Source organism: Cebidichthys violaceus, unplaced genomic scaffold (assembly GCF_023349555.1).
Source record: "Cebidichthys violaceus isolate CVI_PGR_0920_01 unplaced genomic scaffold, fCebVio1.0.p SCAF_3, whole genome shotgun sequence".
Taxonomy (NCBI): Eukaryota; Metazoa; Chordata; class Actinopteri; order Perciformes; family Stichaeidae; genus Cebidichthys; species Cebidichthys violaceus.
In genome coordinates this window covers 18,847,704-18,869,658 of record NW_027176483.1, presented here as the reverse complement: position 1 = coordinate 18,869,658, position 21,955 = coordinate 18,847,704, and the positions used below count along the sequence as shown (strand labels likewise).

The 21,955-nt window shown below is 40.6% G+C and overlaps 2 protein-coding genes across 2 annotated transcripts in view; both read right to left on the bottom strand.

Moving 5' to 3' along the window:
- Positions 1-16,044, bottom strand: part of lonp2 (lon peptidase 2, peroxisomal) — an 18,688-nt gene extending 2,644 nt beyond the window's left edge. The window contains exons 1-13 of the mRNA XM_068723295.1: positions 15,752-16,044; positions 13,699-13,834; positions 12,927-13,040; positions 10,854-10,985; positions 9,951-10,073; positions 9,699-9,862; positions 9,112-9,206; positions 7,376-7,494; positions 7,148-7,287; positions 5,186-5,327; positions 4,678-4,828; positions 3,576-3,702; positions 2,233-2,372 (exon numbers count right to left, since the gene is read on the bottom strand). Coding sequence (XP_068579396.1) covers positions 2,233-2,372; positions 3,576-3,702; positions 4,678-4,828; positions 5,186-5,327; positions 7,148-7,287; positions 7,376-7,494; positions 9,112-9,206; positions 9,699-9,862; positions 9,951-10,073; positions 10,854-10,985; positions 12,927-13,040; positions 13,699-13,834; positions 15,752-15,984 — 1,816 coding nt within the window. The 5' untranslated portion in view covers positions 15,985-16,044. The remainder of the gene's footprint in view (positions 1-2,232; positions 2,373-3,575; positions 3,703-4,677; positions 4,829-5,185; positions 5,328-7,147; positions 7,288-7,375; positions 7,495-9,111; positions 9,207-9,698; positions 9,863-9,950; positions 10,074-10,853; positions 10,986-12,926; positions 13,041-13,698; positions 13,835-15,751) is intronic.
- A 2,290-nt stretch (positions 16,045-18,334) lies between these two features.
- Positions 18,335-21,955, bottom strand: part of il34 (interleukin 34) — a 29,160-nt gene continuing 25,539 nt past the window's right edge. Inside the window, exons 7-8 of the mRNA XM_068723405.1 lie at positions 21,511-21,694; positions 18,335-19,663 (exon numbers count right to left, since the gene is read on the bottom strand). Of these exons, the coding sequence (XP_068579506.1) occupies positions 19,629-19,663; positions 21,511-21,694 (219 nt within the window). The 3' untranslated portion in view covers positions 18,335-19,628. The remainder of the gene's footprint in view (positions 19,664-21,510; positions 21,695-21,955) is intronic.

Here is a 21,955-nt window from a genome sequence, read left to right as displayed (position 1 = left end):
ATTATGCAAAGATGCAGAGAAAACCAAATATAGATATACATCAAACTGTGAAACTGCAAACAGTGAACAGAGCCATCAAACACATAGAACACACATCAAACACACACGCACACGCACACACACACACACACACACACACACACACACACACACACACACACACACACACACCAATGTTTGTACTGCATGTCCCTGACATCAGTTACCTGGCAACACCGAGGGCTTTCTACAAAGCGGTACAAAACGACTTGCCGATATCTTCCGTTTGTCTCCGGCTCTAATTTCTGTCTCCACTCTTCTCTCTTTCCTTAAGTCTCCATCTAAACAACTGCAACGGCACCTTTAATACGCCACAGTATGAAAACATCTTCTCTTTCAAACCGACTGGGGTCATCTTGTGCTAGTAAGCTGTTACTCCGTTGCCCTGGGATGTCCCGACAGCCGAGGTCCCTAACTAGAGCTCTCCTCAGCACTGAGAGTACAGACTGTGACAACACTGCAAAGCTTGCAGCATTATCATTCATATAGGCCTTTTATCATGGGAGAAAGAACGGACTCACTGAATGTAGCTTTTTTTTCTTTATCTACAGTCAGGTCCATAAGTATTTGGACTGTGACACCATTTTTCTAATCTTGCTTATTTACACAACTCCAATGGATTTGAAAGTAATCAGTCAATGTGGTTGAAGTGTCGACTTTCAGCTTTAATTCAACGTCTAAAACAAAACAATCACAATGACCGTTTAGGAATTACAGTCATCCCCATTTTCAGAGGCTCAAAAGTAATTGGACAAACTAACATAATTGTGAATATAATCATTATTTTTAATACTTGGAGGAAAGTATTCGGTAAGTGAAAAGCTGCTCACTTGGGTAGAGATCAGGTGACTGACTTGGCCATTGAAGAATATTCCATTCCTTTGCCATAAGAAGCTCTTGGGTTGTTTTTACAACGTGTTTTAGGTCTTTATCCATCTGCACTGTGAGGCGCCATCCAATCAGTTTAGTATCATTAGTCTTAATCTGAGCAGACAGTTCAGCCCTAAACACCTCAGAACTCATTCTGCTGTGACATCATCAATGAACACCAGTGACCCTGTTCCATTGGCAGCCATACACGCCCATTCAAAGCACTGCCTCCACCATGTTAAACAGATGATGTGGTTTGCTTTGGATCATGAGCCGTTCCTTTCCTTCTCCACACTTTTCTCTTCTAATCATTCTGGTACAAGTTCATCTTGGTTTCATCTGTCCAAAGAGTCTTTTTCTGAAACTGGTCAGTGTTTCAGATGTTTTCTGTCAAAGTCTAATGAGGCCTCCCTGTTCTTCAGTGTCACCAGTGGTTTGCACCTTGTTGTAAACCTTCTGTATTTAGATTCATGAAGGCGTCTCTTGATTGTAGTCTTTAACAATGGAACGCCTACCTCCTGCAGAGTGCTCTTGACTTCAGTAGATGTTATGAAGGAGTTTTTCTTCACCACGGTACACCAATGTTTTGAACCTAATAATGTTCTCCTTCACTTGCATTGACACCTTTCTGGTCCGCATGCTGAGAGTTCCAAGAGCCAATTACCAACTGCAAATCAAACATCTTGAATCCTATTGTTGGCATCATTTGTCATGAAATAGTGACAGAATAGAACACATCTGGCCATCAAACCGTTTATCAGACAATTGTCCAATTACTTTTGAGCCTCTGAAAATGTGGATGACTGTGTAAAAGTGTCTGTAATTCCTAAACAGTCATTGTGATTTTTTTTTATTTTAGACGTTGAATTAAAGCTGAAAGTCTACACTTCAACCACACATTGACTGATTAGTTTAAAATCCATTGGGGTTGTGTAAATAAGCAAAATTAGAACAATTGTGTCACAGTCCAAATACTTATGGACCTGACTGTATTTAGCCTTTACTAATGAAGGGTACCTCATGATTTATGATTACCGTATCTAAGATCGGTTGATTGTTTTTCACTAAAAAGGATGTTCATGTTTTCACTAAAAAGGATGTTCATGTTTTCACTGATCCGGTGTTTGGTTTTATATGAAACCAGTTTGAACATTTTCACACCGGTCCAACGCTACCAGTTGGGCGAGGTAGTATTTTTTGTTTCTGAAAATGATCCAATAAAACCTGACATTTTAAAATACTTAAAAAAACATTCATTCATGTTAATGAACTGTATTTTCTGCCAGTTGAGACGCAGACAGAAAAGAGAGCCCGGGTTCTTACCCCCCTGCGGCGTCGGACGCTCGGAGGTCGAAGCATCTGTCACGGTGACTCTGTGACCCTCGGCAACTTTCACAGCCACCGCTCGGCAGATCGCCCCAAACTTCCTCTCCAGGGAGCGCACACCCGCCTCACGGGTGTAACTAAAATAAAATAACAAGCACAAGCACACACACACACACACACACACACACACACACACACACACACACACACACAGATGAATACAATTATCTGGAGGATGAGGTTTCATTGGTGCGGTAGCTTCGGCTGCTGGGTTTGTATCAATGATCGGTGTGCAGCAGGTATGTGATCAGGAACACAAAACGTAGGAAAACCAGTTGATTTTAAAACGAGCTGTCGCTTTGGTCTGACCTGCGGTGCCCCTCCAGGGCCTTACATTCCTGAAAGTTTGTATTCGTCCTGCATTATGAAAGAACAAATCAACAAAGTCTTAACCATTCCAAATATACTACATTTATATTCTTAAATGCCTGAAGTCCTGACAAAAAATATCATCTCATGCTATGTGTGAGGACACTTTTGTTCACTTTGACTTAACCCCAAATCACAAGGAACTCATCTGTTTCTTGTTGTTTTTAAAGAAGCAAAGCCAGTAAAATCAGGAGTATGCCTCTAAAGATGAGCACCAAAGCTGTATGCTGTTGGCCGTTTCTATAGTTACCAGCCTGGAGCGAGGGAAGTGTTGTACAGAAGGTCTGCCGGCCATCTGAAACGACTGAGAGCCTGTGTATCAGCAGCTCCATGTTTGCCGATATATGTTTGAAACATGCCAGACAGTTTGATCAGGCTGTCGTGTAGGTAGGTTGTAATTACAAATATTACTATTAAAGGTTACTATCTGGTTGAGAGACGTTCCATCTGATCAAAAGGTCTGATCACTGCTCATCATTCCAAACAAATAGCCGTCGAACCACTCGCCATCTTCTGATGACCAGAAGTGGAATTCCAAGTCAGCCTCAGATCCTAGAGCGCTCCGCTCCACTCATCACACATCTGTCCTATCGCAGGCTAAATGCAGAAGCATGTAATAATGTCCATATACATCTGGGAAATGTATTCAATATTAATGCGATGTTCATATGATGTTTCCATGATCCGCCTCCACATGAAATCCAGAACCAGGATTTCATGGATCAGACTGCTGCAATAAAATGAGAGGTTTCTTAATAAGGGAAACACTACCGCTCTCATCCACAGGGACCGCCAAAATCAATATATAAAATGACTACTACTTTACTTACTTTAAATTAAATTCATTACTTTAAATCAAGCTAGTTTCCTTTTTTCACTCCGTATGTTTTTTCATGAATATTTGTGTGTACCTGCTGATTATATCCTGTGTGGTGTCCTGTGGAATATGCAGCTGTTGAGGTGTTAATCCATGCTGCTCCAGCTGGTTTGGGATCAGGTGACGGTGAGCTATCTCCACCTTCTCCTCCTGAGTGTAGCCTGAAACACGAAAGCACACACACACACACTTCGACAAAGCCTTCCCTCAGAGCAGTAAATCATACTATCTGATTACATTAAAAGAGAACTTGTGCCAAAGCAGGATACGGAATTTCGCAGCCTCAAGCGGAGATGAGGAGCAGCCTTCAGACGGCTCCCTTTGGAGCCACAAAAGGGTTTCTACAATGTGTAACCCATATGCAGTACAGTGTACATTCATCATTTCTGTGTCATCCCTGTCTTTACACCGTGTATGCATGAAAAATAAACTAAAATAAAATAAAACAACGTAGCGGTAGGAACTCAAGTTGCAGGAGTCCGTAGCTGGTACGGTCAGTTTGGGAGGTGCACATTTAGCAGCTAACTGTATGAGACAGTGTGTAATACAGAGGAACAAAAACAATGCAGCAGGCATTACAAAGGAAACATCTGTACCTGACGATACGTTATAATGCAAGTTACCATCTACAGTTCGTTTGTCTCCGTCCCCTCAACATTGTCACTGTGCAGGTCTATTGCGATCTTCTCCTCAGAGACATGGATTTACTACAGGTTGTGATTCTTAAACATAACACTGTGCCATCAAACTGTGGTGATATTACAGGTGTCGTTTGGTTAATTCAATCTCCGCTTCAAAGGTTTTTGGTAGTTCACGGTGACAGAAAGTGCAAAATAACATGGACTATATCGTGTGAATAAGTTACAAATTACTACTCAGGCATTGAATAATAATATTCATAAAATATATATCATCTTTACATCTAATAGTAATACAACCTATGAATGAGTGGTTGGGGTTCGTGATTGGATACGCAGCTGGACACAGTGTTGACTGACTACACTGCAGAAACCTCAATAATACAGATGCACTCAGTTTGGGAATTGCCTTGTCACCAGAACAAAGAGTTTGGCTTCGAGATCAAATAGAAACGGCAAAGATGACTCCTGAGAGTGACTCTTTGCACCTAAACTCACCTGGTACCTGCAGCACCTCCATCCTGTCCAGCAGGGCAGGGGGAATGGTCGCCGTGGTGTTTGCAGTGGCAATAAAGAGCACTTGGGAGAGGTCAAAGGCCACATTGAGGTAATGGTCTGTGAAGCTGTGGTTCTGCTCTGGGTCCAGGACCTAAGGGAATATAGAGAGACTGTTTCACTGTGCGTGTTTTCAGTGATTAGTCAAACTATATTTAATTCATCTCAAATAGCTGGTTGGTTCACAGAACAAACAGAGGAACACAAACATTAAAAAAAAACAGTTTAAAACTTGGTGAAGAAGCAAACCAAATGCTTAGTAGCAATTTTAGCAAAGGTTAAGGTCTACCGGTTGAAAGCATGTAAATATTAAGGCAGGAATTCAAAAACAGAGAAGACATCTGATACTCATGGAAGAGGATCGGGACTCAAATCCATTCTTCACATGCGGCCCTAATCCTCTCCCCGAGATACAACAGCACGGCGTCCTGGAGAGAAAATCAGAGCTGACCTCAAGCAGTGCAGCCGCCGGGTCTCCTTGCAGGCTCTTCCCCAGCTTGTCCACCTCATCCAGCAGGATCACAGGATTATTTACGGCAACCGTCTTTAAACCGTTGATAATGCGGCCAGGCATGCTTCCTACATATGTGCGTCTGTAGAAAATGAGAATGGTTTGAAGTGATCTGCTGTGTAAATAGTGACAACAGAGAACATTGACATTCTTATTGTATCATGCCAGGTTGACATGCTGGTCGCGCTCTTGTCGACTTATTGCATGACCACATGCAGACACAGAGTTCTCACAAAGTTCAAACTCGAGCAAGCGTGAAATGTGCAATTTCTCAGGTTCAAAGAAAGGATATAAACGAAACAACAGTCTACCTTTCAGAGGATTCATCTATTTGTTAAACAAATTAAATAATTATCTGAAAAAAAGAAAACATTTATCCCTTACTCTCCTGCTGTTGGTTAGCGAGACACGTGTTTCTCATCTGGCTTTTAAGAAGGTGTCTCAACTCGGTCCTGTTCGCCTTTAAAACACCAGGATCAGCTCTGCAACCTGAGATGAGTGTGAGTGTGTGTGTGTGTGTTTTGATAGAGATAACACTCAGGACTAAGGCTATAAACAGGCGGATCAAAGGCGGGCTGCGTGATCCGACTGCCGAACTCTCATGACTTCTTGACTGACTCGGGTTACAAAGGATACTGTGTGAGTGTGAGTCAATCAATAAACTCCAGTTAATTATGATGTTGTTGTGTGAGTTGCAGTAAACTTTACTTAATGTATGATGTGAGAAAAAACAAACGCAGTAATCGTTTTTTTTTTCCACCATCGATGTATATTTTGTAAAGCGTACATTTATGGTTGTCGAATAAAAATTCATTCAATTCCCCAAAGATGAAGACTGTTGTACTTTTCACCGAAACAGCCGACGCCCATCTGAGAGTACGGCATAATTGATAATTGATTTTGTAAAAGAGAACACCAGGGGCGGGTACGTCATGCCAGGCGTTTCTATCCAAGGCGCTTCGTGAGAGAGGGCATAAGATGTGACGTGGTGGGAGAAAACTTGGCCGAATGCTGAAGATTGTATCGATGCTAACACGTCTGTGGATTGTTTGGGGTTTTTTCCTCTTCTGCGCCTTTCCTTAAATTTGAGTATTTCATTTGTGACACATTTAGAACCTTTTGTTCATCACTGCCAGCAATTTCATGTTGCTAATGCAGCTTTTACTGCAGCATTTCTGGCTATGATTATTTCTTTTTTCTACTGTACATGACTCACTTACTCTTAGAGAGTATGTTGCCAGATATGCACACATGTGAGTGCTTTACAGTAAAAGGACTAACTATGGTGCTAATTGTTTGATGTAGGTGTGTTGCTATGTTACGAGTCGCTGTTGTTAGCAATTCCACGATAACATATTTCATTACTCCTCTCCAATAGCGCGGTACAGCGATGACGTATTTTTATAGGCCAGCCCGGAAGTGAGCATCCCACAGGTTCCCTCGACGAAAAAGCCAATGGGCGTGAGGGGTGAATGCTATCTGGAGGGGTAAAAAGCTAACATTAGCCCATAAATAAACTACCCAACCAGGCTGTTAAGGCGGACTAGTCGGCATGATGGAGTTTTTGCAGTCTCATTTCGCCACAGACAAGTAAAAGCTTCAAAATTCACGAGAGGGGTATCTACTGATGAATGTTATATTGTAGAACCAAACATTCAAATCTCTAAAGCTTGTGTTAACCACAGACCATTTTTCGGGCATCTAACCAAAAAGGCATTTAAAAAACCTGTTGCCGTCCAGACGAGGGACCCAGATGTGCAGAAATGCTGACTCATTCCCGGATGTTAGGACTCATTCCTGCACCACTCTATAGGAGTCTTTTAAGAAAAACAACCAAAGACCTGTGTTGTCCACTACTGCTGCGGCTATAGACTCTCCAGTAGAGATGATATCTTACGATACCTGTGTCCACGGATGTCAGACTGGTCACAGACGCCTCCCAAAGCGATGCGGTGGAACTCTCTGCCCAGGGTCCTGGCTATGGAGCGTCCTACACTGGTCTTCCCAACTCCTGGGGGCCCCACAAAGCAAAGGATGGGTCCCTGAAGACAAAAGCACCGGCATGAAACTCACAGATAAATATGAGGTACATTAGAGAAATCCCTGACTTTTTGTCTTTCTAAGACACACCTTCAAAGAAGCCTTCAGCTGTCGAACAGCCAGGTACTCCAGCACGCGTCTCTTCAGCTTGTCCATGGCATAGTGATCGTTGTCCAATAGAGTGCGAGCAGCTTGGATGTCCAGGCAGTCTGAGGAGTGTGTGTGTGTGTGTGTGTGTGTGTGTGTGTGTGTGTGTGTGTGTGATGAATGTGGAAGAGATGGATGGATCCCAGAGAGAGGGAGAAAACATTTGCGTTAGTAAAGACAGTGACAAAGACAGTGAGGTGGGAGTAGAGAAAGAGGGATGAGTGGAATTTGAGAAAGTGAGGTGGAAGAAGAGGAGAGTAGAAACAAGCTTTTATTTAATTAATTTTTTTATAGGACACACAACCCTCCAAAATTGTGAGATGAAACACTTGCAGGACATACTTTGGTTTTGACTCCTGACCCTGCAAACGCACGAACCCTGAAGTCTCTACTCATGTGAGGTTATCTGTAATTGAGGCAGTCTGCGGTCACCAGCAAAGACAAAGCAAAGACTGAGTCTCACACATGTGCGACTTTGTCAGTTTGTGAAATCCATTTGCAGGGATACTGATATTCTGATACTGTGGTCGACCACCACAGATACATTATATCTTTGTGTGGCTTCTGTTGGGGAAATATTATTGCCTTGGACTTTTGATGGAAACAACTTTGGTTTCACATTTGGACATGAGTGATAGATACAGGATGTGAGACTTCTAAGAGGCGTAAAGTACGTCATCTAAAGCTGCATTAAGAAATGATTTGACAAGGAAGGGGCAGCAGAACGCGCTGTAAACGCAACACTGACATCAGCTTTTGAAGTTATGGCTCATATGTCAGCAAACAGCATATACAGTATGGAGCAAAATTAGCTATATATATATATATAATATAAGTTTAATATTCACTCTCCACTAGCTGTTGTTTGAAGTAGCTGACTCTTTACTTGATAAATGCCACACTGTGTTCACCAGCGAGTTGTCTTTGACTTTCTCTCTCTCTGCTGTTTGGTGCCAAGCAGGCAACATGCAGTGAGTTAATCACAGTATTCTTTTACTGGAAACAGCTGTGGATGGAAACTGTGTGAGACTGGATGAGAGTGGTGAGACTGAGCCAAAACAGTAAAAGTTGTGAGCCGGTAAAACTAAACAAATGAGCTACAACACTCCTTAGGCTGCATTCACACTAAATCAGGGTTTGCAGTGTCAAACGCCAGTAATCCCATTCATGTGAATGTGGCTAGTGAGGTTAGGCTGCGGCGGTGGGGACAGCAGGCGATGGCAAAAAAAAAAAAAACGAAACAAAATGAAAAGCTGAAACAGAATCAACCATTGGAGAAACATAAAGCGATGTCACGCTGCAGTGGCCAATCCCGTAACCGCAACCGAGTCTAGTGACAATTTCCTGCGGCTTCATCACAAGAGACATCTTTCACATTACACCTCGTCATAATACAAATATTGATGAGTGCAGCAGAGTTTCAGTATAAATGACTACACTGTGGATATATCGGAGCAATCCGAGTTAAGGGTATGAATAAATATGAGAGGCGACCTCAGTAACGAATGCATCAAAACACCTGACTGGTGAAATAAAATGATTTGATCATATTAATTGGCGTTTAATATTTAAATGTGTAAAAATCTAATACCATCATTTGGTCATTGTATTAATCTCATACAGTATCTGAGGCATGTGACATATGTGGCTTGTGGACCTGGACTGGACTCTTTGTTTACCTTTGGTGCTTTTGCTCCACGGCAACTCTACCATCAAATCCAAGTAGTTTCTGGTCAGAGAAAATTCAGGCATGGACTGAGGCATCTTCTTCAATCTGAAAACAGATGAATGACATTTTGGACTATTTTGCTTCCAAAACATGTTTTCTCTCAGGCAAATGGAAAAAAAAGAAAAAGACATTTAGGTGTTTATCTAGGTCTTTGTATATTTATGTCTGAAGATTTCTCCTAAATTCAACAAAAGTTAGCATAAAATAATGCCTCATTTGCATATTTAAACATAACATTTTGGACTAATCACCTGTCCAAAAACGTTGGATTCTTAATAAAACAAAATAATTCAGCTTTTTTTCTTTTGAAATTGAATTAGTGGTACATGATCTTGATTCACCATCAGCATGTGCCATTACTTTTACCAAAAATATTTGCTTTTTTTTTTTAAACAGTGCAATCAAAAGGTAAAGTTTGCCCAAGAAAGCTACTGCAAATAAAGGAATATTTTAAACTGCAGATGTTAAATAATTACATTTCACAGATAATTATAGATGATTAGGACAGAGAGAACACACATGACAGGGCAAGTTCACCTCTTGAGCTCTTTGAGGCAAACTCTGAGTGCGGCTTCAGGCATCTTGGCCGCGTGGACCTTCTTTTCCAAGACTGCAGTGTCATCGCCATCCTCATCTTCAGCTTCCTCATCCAGGTTGAACCGCCGGCCCGGGAGCACTCCACCTTTACGCACTGATAACACCTGAACGGATGAGACACACGGAGAGGTGAACAGGCATATAAATACAGACATGGTTGAAAGGAAAAGGATACATGAAAATGTTTGTTACCCTCTTCTCCTTTTCAGGACTGACTTTCCTGGTTTTCTGCAGCAGTGTTAGTCCCTCTATCTGTCTGGTCAACATGGGCAGAGCTTTCTTAAATCGCTCCTCCAAGGTCAGCGCATCCAGGACCTTTCCAGCACACATGGAGATACAACAACCTCATTTCAAAAAACACTCACCTCAGGGAAAATGTTTACATTAAGCCCAATGTAATGTATCTAGTATTTGACGTTTTGTCTCACTGAGACTGTGGCAGATATCCCGATACACCCCTCCCCCTACAGATCCGACCCACGCACACGGAGAGCACCATCTCAAGGTCCGATTCACAAACTAATTTGTGCAGATAATGTTACAGCGCCCATACAGTTTTGCAGCTGATGCAATTTGATCGTCTTTGCATCTGTTTGCTATTATCCATGTGGCAAAGAAAAAAATGGTGCTAAGAGTCAAGAACACAGCAGGCAGAACAACGGCAGAGAGAGAAACCCGGGTCCTAACAGAGGCAGAGGCCCTCCTCAAAGATTAAGGCCAGGAATTTAAATTGACAGAGAGAAACCCTATTTTGGATTTCATATCCCAGTCTGTCTGTCAGTGCTTTCCAAATTACAGCATAAGACTGTAAAAGAACATGGCATGATTTGAAGCAAAAGAAAGGAAAGGAGGAAAAAAGACAACATCAGTCTGTGCCCGACATCCCGTACAAATTTTAAAAGGCAAAATTGCTAAAATTGCACAAATTGTCACTGTGATTAGTACAACATAATGTGAGTAAGATGCTGTAATCACATTATAAACCCTAGAATAAGTGTCTTTCAACCGTCTGTCACATCCCGTTTCTTCTTCTTTTTTTTAATAATAGTAATTAGTTTAAACGTTGGGTGACACAGACCCAACAGTTCACCTCACCTGTAGTTTCTCCTTGTTTGAGGTGCGGATCATGGAGGCTACCACATCAGGTAGAGTTTCCCTGGGCAGACTGTCCAGCAGGCGCCGGAACTTAGCCACCACTGGAACTGACATGTCCAACATACCTAACAACTACACACACACACACACACACACACACACACACACACACACACACACACAGAAATTTGATTTATGACACAATAAGGGTTATTTTTTTTATTATTTTTGTATTACTTCTTTTTTCCCTCTATTTAATTTAGATTTGCTCTTCTTTAAATGCTATTCATGTGTGTCTTTTTATATTGCCTTTGCGTTTCTTGCCTCTCTCTTATATAATGCACGTTGAAATGCTTTGTTGTACAAAAGTGCAAGACAAATAATTTTGCCTTGCCTAAAAATAATAAGACGAATGTTGCTTGTGATTAACTTTTGACATTCCAGAGTTCTCCAGGAGTTCTGGTACAGCTCAGGAACAAATCATTAAGCAAAGATTTACGATGAAACCTTTTCACTAAATGATGAATCATTACGTAAGTCATTTTGAGTTATAGACTTGTCGACTTAACACCAGCAAGATAAGATCAAATGAGAAAGATCTTCTTCATCCTGAGGGATACTTGTGAGCACAATGTGGCAAGGTAATGCTGCAATGCACCAGCAAGGGCAGAGAAGAATAACTACTATTCAATAGGAAGAACAAATGTAAACAATGCTGGACAACAAAACACTTCAAAAACATTTAGATCTTAGTGTTTTGGAGAATAACGGTGAATGTAAACATAACTTTTCTTTCTCTTTAAGAAACTCCACAGGACAACTTTAAAAAAAAGAGCCATATTTAACATTATTAATTATATATTATATTATTATCATAGCAGCAAACAACTATTTGCTATGTAAAGATATAGTGGAGTAATGTATAGCTGGGGTTGTACATCGACTCAGCTGCGTTGTCATTAGCGGCCCCGGTTAAGAGTAGTTAGTGACGAGTAGGCAGGCAGTCAATGGCAGAATAAAACAGGCAATAAAAAGGTGTTTTAAGAAAGCGTGAAACACTGTAACCACGAGAGGGCCTGCAAGCATGCAGCCAGAACTGGCAACCCAAAATATTGTGCAGTTTGCTGCAGCAGAATGAGAGACAAGCCGTGGACAGACACAGACCTGCACACTCACTCACGTGGACGTACACACACTCAAATACAAACCTCTGATGCAAGCACACACACACATGACCAATCTCATGATCTTCGTGGCGGAGATAATAACTAATCCTTTCAAGTTGTTTTTGTGGTAATGCCCGAGGTAAGAGGCTCAATTAGTCTCGGATGTAAGCAAGGAACAAGAACAACTTCATGGCCATTAGTGTGCCAGCAGCACTATCAGTCAAGCTTTGACACAAACAAATGTTATTATGTGTTCAGTAAATGACGAAAAAGACTAGGGTCACTGGGTGTTCAAATACAAGTGGAAAGGAAATATATGCTGTACATGCAAACAACCTTATGGCATATGCGACCGCAGAAGCTGGATGTGGAATCAACCCTAATTCTTTCACATTTGTCTTAATAAATGTCATACTGCTGTGAGTTCTCTGTAGGACAAACCTTCCAGTGTTCTTTTATATCGAGGACCATTACTAAACCCACATGAGATCTGAAGAGAAATGATCTGCCTGTGTTGAGGAATCATTTCCTCATCCGGAAAAAAAGACTCTGTAGAAAGTACCTCTTTCTACCATTTAATCTGTTTCATGTCACAACATATTATTGAATTATTTCATATTTCTTCCCTACCTCTGGTATGCCAAAAAAAAAACAAGGTAAATAAAAATAACACTATAAAGAAGACATTGTTTTGTAGCAGTAAATTGGGACATGTTTGGGGGACATTATGTGGTCCAACCATGATTGAGCCAAATCCTTTAACTTAATCAAGTCATCTGGAGATTTCTCTTTTTTCTTTTCTTGTTTACTACCTCTCTTTCTCTTCCACACACACACACACACACACACACACACACACACACACACACACACACACACACACACACACACACACACACACACCTACCTGTACAGCAGCCTGGTAGAACTTGTGGGACAGCTCCCCCAGCTCTCCATCTTTGGCCGTGGCACCCTCTGGTACCGGGGTCGTGTACTGCTCCAGTTTATCCAACTGCTCCACCTGCAATTCATTTTCAAATTAGAGAGGCACACTTTGACATCATCCACATTTTGCATGTGTTAAATACTAGAGTGACAGGTGTTTTGGTCCTATACAGCTATGAGTAAGGACGCCCCCAATCAGGAATGCACCTTTTGTCACGGTTTCATTGGAAATAGCAATATCAGGAGATTGAAGGTACCTTGTGGAGTTTTTGAGCACAGGTGCTGTTATGGAGTATTGTTTTTTCACAAAATGGGTCGCCGCTTTGGTTGTATCATGCAATCGCACAAAGACGCATTTCTACATGTGCACGAAAGAGGGTGACACACACACGACGCACTGCTGCTGGCTTCACACAGTCGGCAGCCCAAAGAAAACACTTTTTTTCTTTTCTTTTGCTTGTTTATGCTTACACAAAAACTCCACAGGGCACCTTTAAGTACAGGCTAACAATTTGCACTGGTCAGTTTAGTATTAAAGGTTCCCTGTTGGGTTAGAGACCTTAAGAACCACTATGGACCAACTTCTCTATGAATGGCTCCCAGTTTTGTTTCTCTCATGCATTTGCACAAGGACCCCCACAGGACACTTCTAATCATTTACCGTGAGACATCACAAGAATGATGATGGGGTTGTTGATCAAATGAACTATTGTCCGATTTTGAATGAAGGTTACCTCTGCCAGCACAAAGGGTCGCTCCTTCAGCAGACTCGACACACTAAAGCGGCACAATCCAGTGATGAGGAGGGTGTAGTGGGGCTTTGGCCAGTTGCTGCCCACCACCTGCACTGCTATCCCTGCTGTACCAATTCTACAGAGAGACAGAGAAAGTGAGAGTGAGACAGAGGAGGTGGGTGAGGACAGACAACTCACTGGAGGAAGCCTGTCCGGAGCTTCATAGCGGCGTTAACTCGTAGTAAACAATAATCGACCATGATTGTTTCAAGTTTGTTCGGATTCAGTCTTCACACTGTGGATCTGGTCAGGACCTCTCGATGACTTCCTGCTTCGGATCAGACAGCTGTATTACGATCAGCAGGTGTGCTGTAGTATGTGGTAGTTAGTCTGAGACGTAAGATCACCACAATTTCATCACTCCAACAGTTTCTTCAATGCTCAGCCTCTTAAAATATGACTGTGAGTGAGCATGACAGTGCAGCAGGACATTCTAGCTACGCATCCATTCACCGATCAGCAGCTTATGGCGATGGCGTCTGACTCAATAACCCCCTCCCACACACATACGAGAAGTGTTTCTGACTATGGGCTTGCCGTGGCTGGGACATACATTCCAGGATTTTATGTGAAGTGGCAGCCAACACAGAGTAGAAGCGTTTGTAGCGTTTAAAGGGAAAAGACGACTGGATAAACCAGCATCATATCGTTCTTTCCCCCTAACATACAGTATATGCCACATTGCTGTGGTTTACCCCAACAACTATAAGTTCCCCCTTCTGCATCCTGGAGCCTTTAACCGAACCGAACAAGCTATTTAGGAGCAGTGGGAGGCCGCAGCGCAGTGCTAAAATGTCAAGTTGGGTCCTTACCCAAAGTTTAGCACACTTTTCCAGTAACTGTGATTAAAAGAGAGACAAACTGTCCAGAGACGAACAATTGCTACTTAGTAACCAGGCTGACCTGGTAGACAGCTGGTTAAAGTCCACCTCTCTGCTCTTGGCTGCAGAGCCACTGCTAAACTGTCGACTTTCCTTTTTTTTTTTTTTTTTTTGCGATCAAACTTTAGTGCTTCAATACTGGAGGTTAGATTGTGTGCAACGGAAAATCATCAGCCTCCACAAATATATGTAATACACATGGATCATATTAAAATAAGTATACAAACATGTCATTTTTGTTTATCCACGCACGATATTCATAAACTGCCTGACAAAGGACTATTATTTGCCCCTTCCAGGCTTTAAAAATGATTGACAGACAGATAAGAATTCATAAAAATATAATAATGGGTTAACATGATTATACATCCTCATTATTTGTTATATGGGAAAGAGTATGAATGTTGCATTTAGACCTTGAGGGGGAAACCAGCGGTTTGTGCTCTAAAAAAAGCAACTTGTTTTGTAAAATTGGCACCTGTATGCCATTTCACATTTCACATGCCAATTCCCCAATTTGTCAGACTGCTGCCATGCTGAAATAGAGTGAGCCTAATGAGGACATGTTTTTCCTGGCAATGCTTGTGAGACAAACCACACGACATAACTTCATCCAATTTGTGAAGAGCGACTGTGGACTTCTCTGGGACAAATCACACACTGCAACTTCAAGGAATATGAACACAATAATACCTATTAGATTAAATATGACATATAATGACTTTTAGAAACACAACAAAGGAAAAAAAAAAAAACATCCGATAAGCTTCATTAACTCTGCCATGCCACTGAAAGGCCAGTTCAAGACCAAACCTTATGAAACCAGGCTACGTGTAGCCTACTTTAAACTGGGACACGTTGTTACCTAATGGTCCTCATGTATGTCTAAAATATGGCTGTATCAGTTTTGCCTTAAGAGTGGCCTTCCCTTCTCAAATTGTTTAATTTGATTTTAAAAACGTCTGAAAATACTTTTGGGGAGCCAAACTATGTCTCCCTCTTGTCCCCCAAGGTCTGTCTACGTGGAGGGGTCCAGTCACCTGGTATGAGTCTCACCTACAAAACAACATCAGCCCCCATTTGAATACCTTATTTAGCTAAATGTGTATTACTTGTGCAAGGTGGGTAGGTCGTCGGTGTCGTGTTCTGGGTCTCTGGTGTTGGGAATTACTCCTATGATTGTGCTTTTCAGAGAAGTCCCCTTCAACAGCCGCTGGCTGACCAGGTGCATGTTCCGCGGAGAGTCCACGGTGAACCTAACGGTGGAGCCCGGGAGGAGCACCCCTTCATGGCTCAGCAGCAGCGGGAGACGGCTCGGTATCTGAATTCCGTCGCCGGACTCCATTGTCCGTTGTTTCCAGAAACCAGGTCACTGTCTATGACACAACGCCTGCAAACAGATACTGTCAAATGGACCGGACAAGAGTACAAATTAAGACTTCCGAGTCGTATTTTCAAAATAAAATGCGCACTTACAAGCCGAACACACAATTAAGCTAACCACAAGTGTAAACGAAGCACAGGTTTGAAGATATTGTTTCTGAAGTTATATCTCGGTTGTTTTGTCATTTGGTCATTTTCGCACCGTTCTTTGCCCTGAAATGGAATATTTAGGATTTGTTCCGCTCTTACGCTGCTCTCTTTTACTTCTGGTGTGTTCTGGATAGGCTACGGCAAGTACACATGGACAAACTGTACTTTATTGCTGCAAAATAAATTGTGATCGATTCCAATGAGTGCACCGCTTTTTTGATATTTGTCCTATCTTTTGTATAGCCTGCAAAGTTAATGTTTATGTTTCAAGTGATAAGAAACAGAATAATAAAAAAGACCAGGTTATAAAATATGATTTATTGCTATAGCTTTAACTTCTAATTTCTGTCCAACATTATACAATAGTTAAATTAGCTCCACCCAACCATTGAAATGTTACTTACATGTTAATACAACAGCAATAATAATATAATCTGGCAGGGTCCAATATGCTGCATAATGAGTACTTTTACCACAACATTTCAAAGATGATACTTGTTTTTACTTGAGTAATGGGTCAACGCACAATAGGTAGGTTTGAAGGAAATAATTTGACCAATACAAGATTTAAAGACCTGCATTTTATTATGTAAAAAAATTGGACACATTGAAATAATAATGGCAGCGTATTTAAGGACTCACTTTAATAATCACTGGACACTACACACAGGGTTAGTTGATAAAAATAGCTATTTAATATTTATTTGTTTCATTAAAGTATTGTCACATAGCATAATACATTCAAAAAAAATAAATAAGTTCAATATCTTGTGTATAAAAAAACAGTTTCTAAAGACCACAGACAACAACCATCCATGTGTTTGCATTAATCATCTCTGTTGTTGCAGTCAGCTTTGGGAAACAGCACTTTATGTTCACAATAAGGGATCTTTGAATACACCTCTTATGTTTACAGACAGACAACCATACAGTTATATATGATTAAGTACAATACAAATACATGGGCTGCATTTAGAGCAATACACCAATAATTATCATTAATTTATTACATAATTAAAGCTGTTCTCTTTAAAGTTCCGTTCAGACCCGACTCAAGCAATTGCTGTGTATATAACATACTCATTAAACATTCTCCCCCTGAAGAGTGACACAAAGAGCCTTGGAAGACTTTATATGCAACAAACACCTGAAGATTACAAGTGAAACACCACATTACTTATTTAAATTGTGTAGTGTAGGTGCCATTTCATGTAATGCAAAATACAATTGTAGCTACTTTGTATATTTCATTTGTGGCTGATTTTTGATTGAATGTATATCTTCTTTCATTTTTGGTTAACACCGAAATCTTACAGCATAGTAGTCAGTTACTATGTCATTGAGTAATAATGAGTATGAGTGTACTCTTAAATGCTATGTTGAAAGAGAAATAAAAATCAATTTGCACAGGATTTTAAGTGTGTTTTTGAAAACAACGATGGTAACTGCTTTGGAAATATGCTATCATAATAAACACATTCGGCCCAAAGTAATGAAGAGATAATGAATCGGTACACTATAAACTGACTAAACCAGCAAGTCAGGATTTGCCGGCATTGAACCAGACGCATCAAGATAAAAGTTGGCATCAATGCAACTCACGCAAGCAAAAACACAAGTGCATGAAGTAGTGAGCAAATAATCTTGAGCCCCAGCTGTTCAAAAGACTTCAAGAAGGCCTACAGTGTCCTTCATATGGCCAATGCAGTATGCAAGTTTTTTTTTCACATTTGCATTAACCTTTATACGTTGAGTCTCATAATCATAGTGCCTCTTAAACTAAAGTATGATCTATATGATATGCATGAATATATTTTATTCCTCAAAACCTGACAATTTAATACATTTCATTTAACAGCAACAAGATGGCCTCGAGTGGAATGAAATAAAACAGTAAAGCCGACACAACCTGAGAGGCAATCTTAGACAGAAAACAAAGACAGAAGAAACTGATTTGCTTTAAAGTAAAATCTTTTTGTTGAAAGTGTAAAAGATTTGGATGTTGAGTTTCAGGTCACACTAACAGCTTTCATGTCTAGCATGTTCAGAGCTGAAATTCTGAAAGGAGCAACTGAAAATCCCTCAAACCATTCTAGGATGCCAATTTAGTTTTCTGTGGCAAAATGTAACAAACATCAAACTTTTTTTTGGATTATTTAACTATTTAAGACAAATGTATTTATTAAGAGAATAACTGTATTAAGAGAATAAATAGATTGCGGGCCTGAGTATAAACTACAAACAAGTGGGACTGTGAGGACACTTCATATTTGAAATGCTGTTGGTCATCCTTTAAGATTTGAACAGTAAGTATAGAAATACATGACTTGGACGGAGAGAGATGCATGAAATGGGGCAAACATGAACCAACTTGTTTCGACAGCTTTTGGATATGCAGTTTGGGCCTACGGCACAAATCTAGATAATGATGCTTCAAATGTAAGCTGCAGGTAAGAAATGCATTGTCAACAACTGAAGAGGGAAGAGAAAAGAGTAGCGGCTAAGGGAGGGAAACCCTTTCCACAACGCAAAATAATAACAAATTTCAAAATAGACTGCCCGGTACCTTCTTCAATACACACACCTCACACCCTGGGATCGGACCTTTGCTTTTACTTTTACACTGCACCCAATGGACGTTTTAATCCCGCCATGTCACCCAATGTATTCAATTATGTTTGGTCTCACATGCCTTGTCTTGTTTCACTCAATAATAAAACAATTAAAAAAAAAAAAAAAAATGAAACAAAGAAAACAGTAGTAACAGTATGCCTGTAGGTTTGAAGTTCAGTCCATGTACATTGCTCTCACTTTAGCTAAAAGAGGCGTCTGGCTATGGTACAAGTCAGCAGAAGTTTCTCAATATAATCGCACTCCAATGTGTAGTCTCTCCTCCTGCTTCTTGTTGGTTTCTGAGGTGAACCTCGCAGGTCCAACGGAGCACATCACAGGCTTTTTTGGGCAGAGATTTCAGTGACATCAATTGGATGATTAGCTTAGTTCATATATGCGAACACGAAAAAAATCTCTTCCAAAACGTGAAACCCAAGTATCAAAGCATCAAGCTGAACTGCCATCAAGAGAAATAATACTTAAGGCTTCCTGTGAGACAGAGGACTGGAAGATCTTAAAAGTTTAAGCTCTTACTCCCAAATGAGCTTTATTACATTTTAGCAGAAAGTCCATTTGCTCATGAAATCGCCATTAATTTGTTGCTGTAAATACAATATCAGTCTGCTTTGTCTGATGGAGAGTGTTTGTGTCTTCATCATATTAGATCGATTTGGCAAAGACATATTGATGTCCACAAATCAGACCTGAAGGTTCTTGCTTCCGTGTGGATTGTCCTTTTATCCCTCTCTCTTTTGCTCAAGGGGTATGATGACACCAATCCCCCATCATCAGTATCAACTTCACACCGCTGGCCTCTTCTCAGCTTTTGGTATGTAAGTCCGTCTATCTGCCTTTCCTCCAATGGGAAACTCTGCAGTCTGAAAAGTAGACAAGAAGAGAAACTTGAGTAACTCTAATAAATATTCCTTTATTTCGCCATGTGTTTAACTGGCATGTTTTATGGATCTGAACCTGGGGCAACTCAGAGCTACTCAATTTAAGTACAAATTTACTCTCAGGTTTCAAATTGTTGAGGAGTCACAGTGAAAGTAGTTGCAGCTGTACTTGATAAACTGCACAATATTGGTGGTGTTCACAAGATGGTGCCTAAACCACAGAGCCTCAGACCACTGTAGCGTGTTATTTTCTGGTTCATTTCCAAAACATACACAGACGTCCTACTATTTTTATGTGCAAGCGAAGTACACATAAAAATACCACCAGCAGACGAAGGAACAACTTTTTCCCCGAGGCTATTAGATTAAATACTACTACTAAATAAATAACACAAACACACATGCAATCCAACCCCTGTGCAAAATGAATATATATATAATATGAAGATATTTGTATTGCTTCTGCTTTCATTTGGTTGTATTTATCTTGTATTTTTGGCCACTGCAAATACATCAAATACATGCAGGATGAAGTCTAGAATTAAGATTATTTCGAATTTTTGTAGTATACATGAAATGTATGTTTTTCTGAATGATGCAAAACAGTGCTTCAAAGAATAGTGGTATGTTCTTTTCCAGAGTTAAATGAGAAGATGGATACCACTCCCATGTCCCAGCCGCCGGCTAGTTTAGCTTAGCCTGACGACTGGGAAAAGGGAGAAACAGCTAGAATACAATGAAAGAACAACATCTTGTTTTGATAAACAAATCAGTTTTCTTGCATTTCAATTATTTTGATCACAATCACATCTCAATGTCTAACAACAAGCAAGATGGGCCAGAGGATAAACTGGCACTAAGTAAAAGTACAAAAGTATAACGGCCAGGCTACATTAAAGACGTCATGGATGCGGACCGTTCAAAGAGCAGATGTGCTGTGAAAATCTTTACAAAAAATGTTTACGGGCTACACCTGCAGCACACATACGCCGAAGGGTTGTGTGAGTCACAGGCAAAATAAGACAATAACATATTGTGCGTGGGATCGTTTATTCGTTTTTTTGGACCCAGCAGAGTGCCGTGAAGCTTCAACTCCATCTCAAAAGTGCCAAAGACTGCAGTTCTGCAAATGGCTAATTGAGGCTGGCTCCAAAAGCGAGAATATCTCCATCGAATTCCATTTTAAAATGTCCAACCACAGAAAAAAAACACGTTTACAGCATGGTACAAAAAACTGTAATGGTGTCTATAGCTAATTTCCACATCTCAGTTAGTGCTAACTGTCTGCTCTGCTGAGGCACTTATCATTTACAGTAGATTACTTCACATACTGCTGGGTAACTATAGTGAACCAACCAATAAAGCTTTATTGATATAATAACATCATCATTTCACATATTGATTATATTTTGTATTGTTAATCTGAATTTGCAAGAAAAATTAAACAACTGTCTGTCAACTAAACTCTGTTTTTGTCAAATCTAATCTCACACTTCATTTGGTTGCTGATGGCATGTGGCATGAAGAAATGACACCAACTACAACATGTTTGCTCCACACAGTGTCTTGGTCAATGGCTGACCCAAAATGTAGATGAAAAACAAATATTGATGGACCCTTCGACATCAGGACTCCAACATACTAGAATGTCCTGTCTGGGGAGTTTAGAATTGCTATTCTTTGCTTTAAATTGTTCTTTACACAGCCTGCACTGCTGGTGTGTTAGTCTCTGTTATTATAGTACAGTCACATCAGAAAACATGTTTTCTATTCTAAATTTGAAGTTAACGCCTGCCGTTTCACCAGAGGGTTTCCTTTGTTATACTCACAGTCCTGCGGCGTTTCTGTGCTGGGAAAGCACTCGCTGAAGAGGCAGTGCATGGTGTGGCAGAAGTTGTCCAGGAGAGACTTTGGTGAAGCAAATCGCCAGCTGGAATCTGGCACTCTGTCAGGCTCTTCTGTTAAATGATCCCAAGTGTCCTGGATAGTCTCTGGAAGCTCCTGCTGGAACACCTGGACACACACACACAGAAAAACGAACGAGTGAGAGGCGGCCGAGTAAGCTAAATCCATGATCCATGAGTCGCCTTGCATCTATAAATATCAATATCTCATAGGAAATTAATCAACAGCAGCGTGAAAAAAACATTCACTGTGAGCATTTCAAAATGTGTTTCAATGACGTAAAATAGAAGAAAAAACATAAAAACTTAACTGAGCTGCGAATAAATTGAAATGGCCCAAAATAAAAAAAAAAAACTAACTTAATTAATC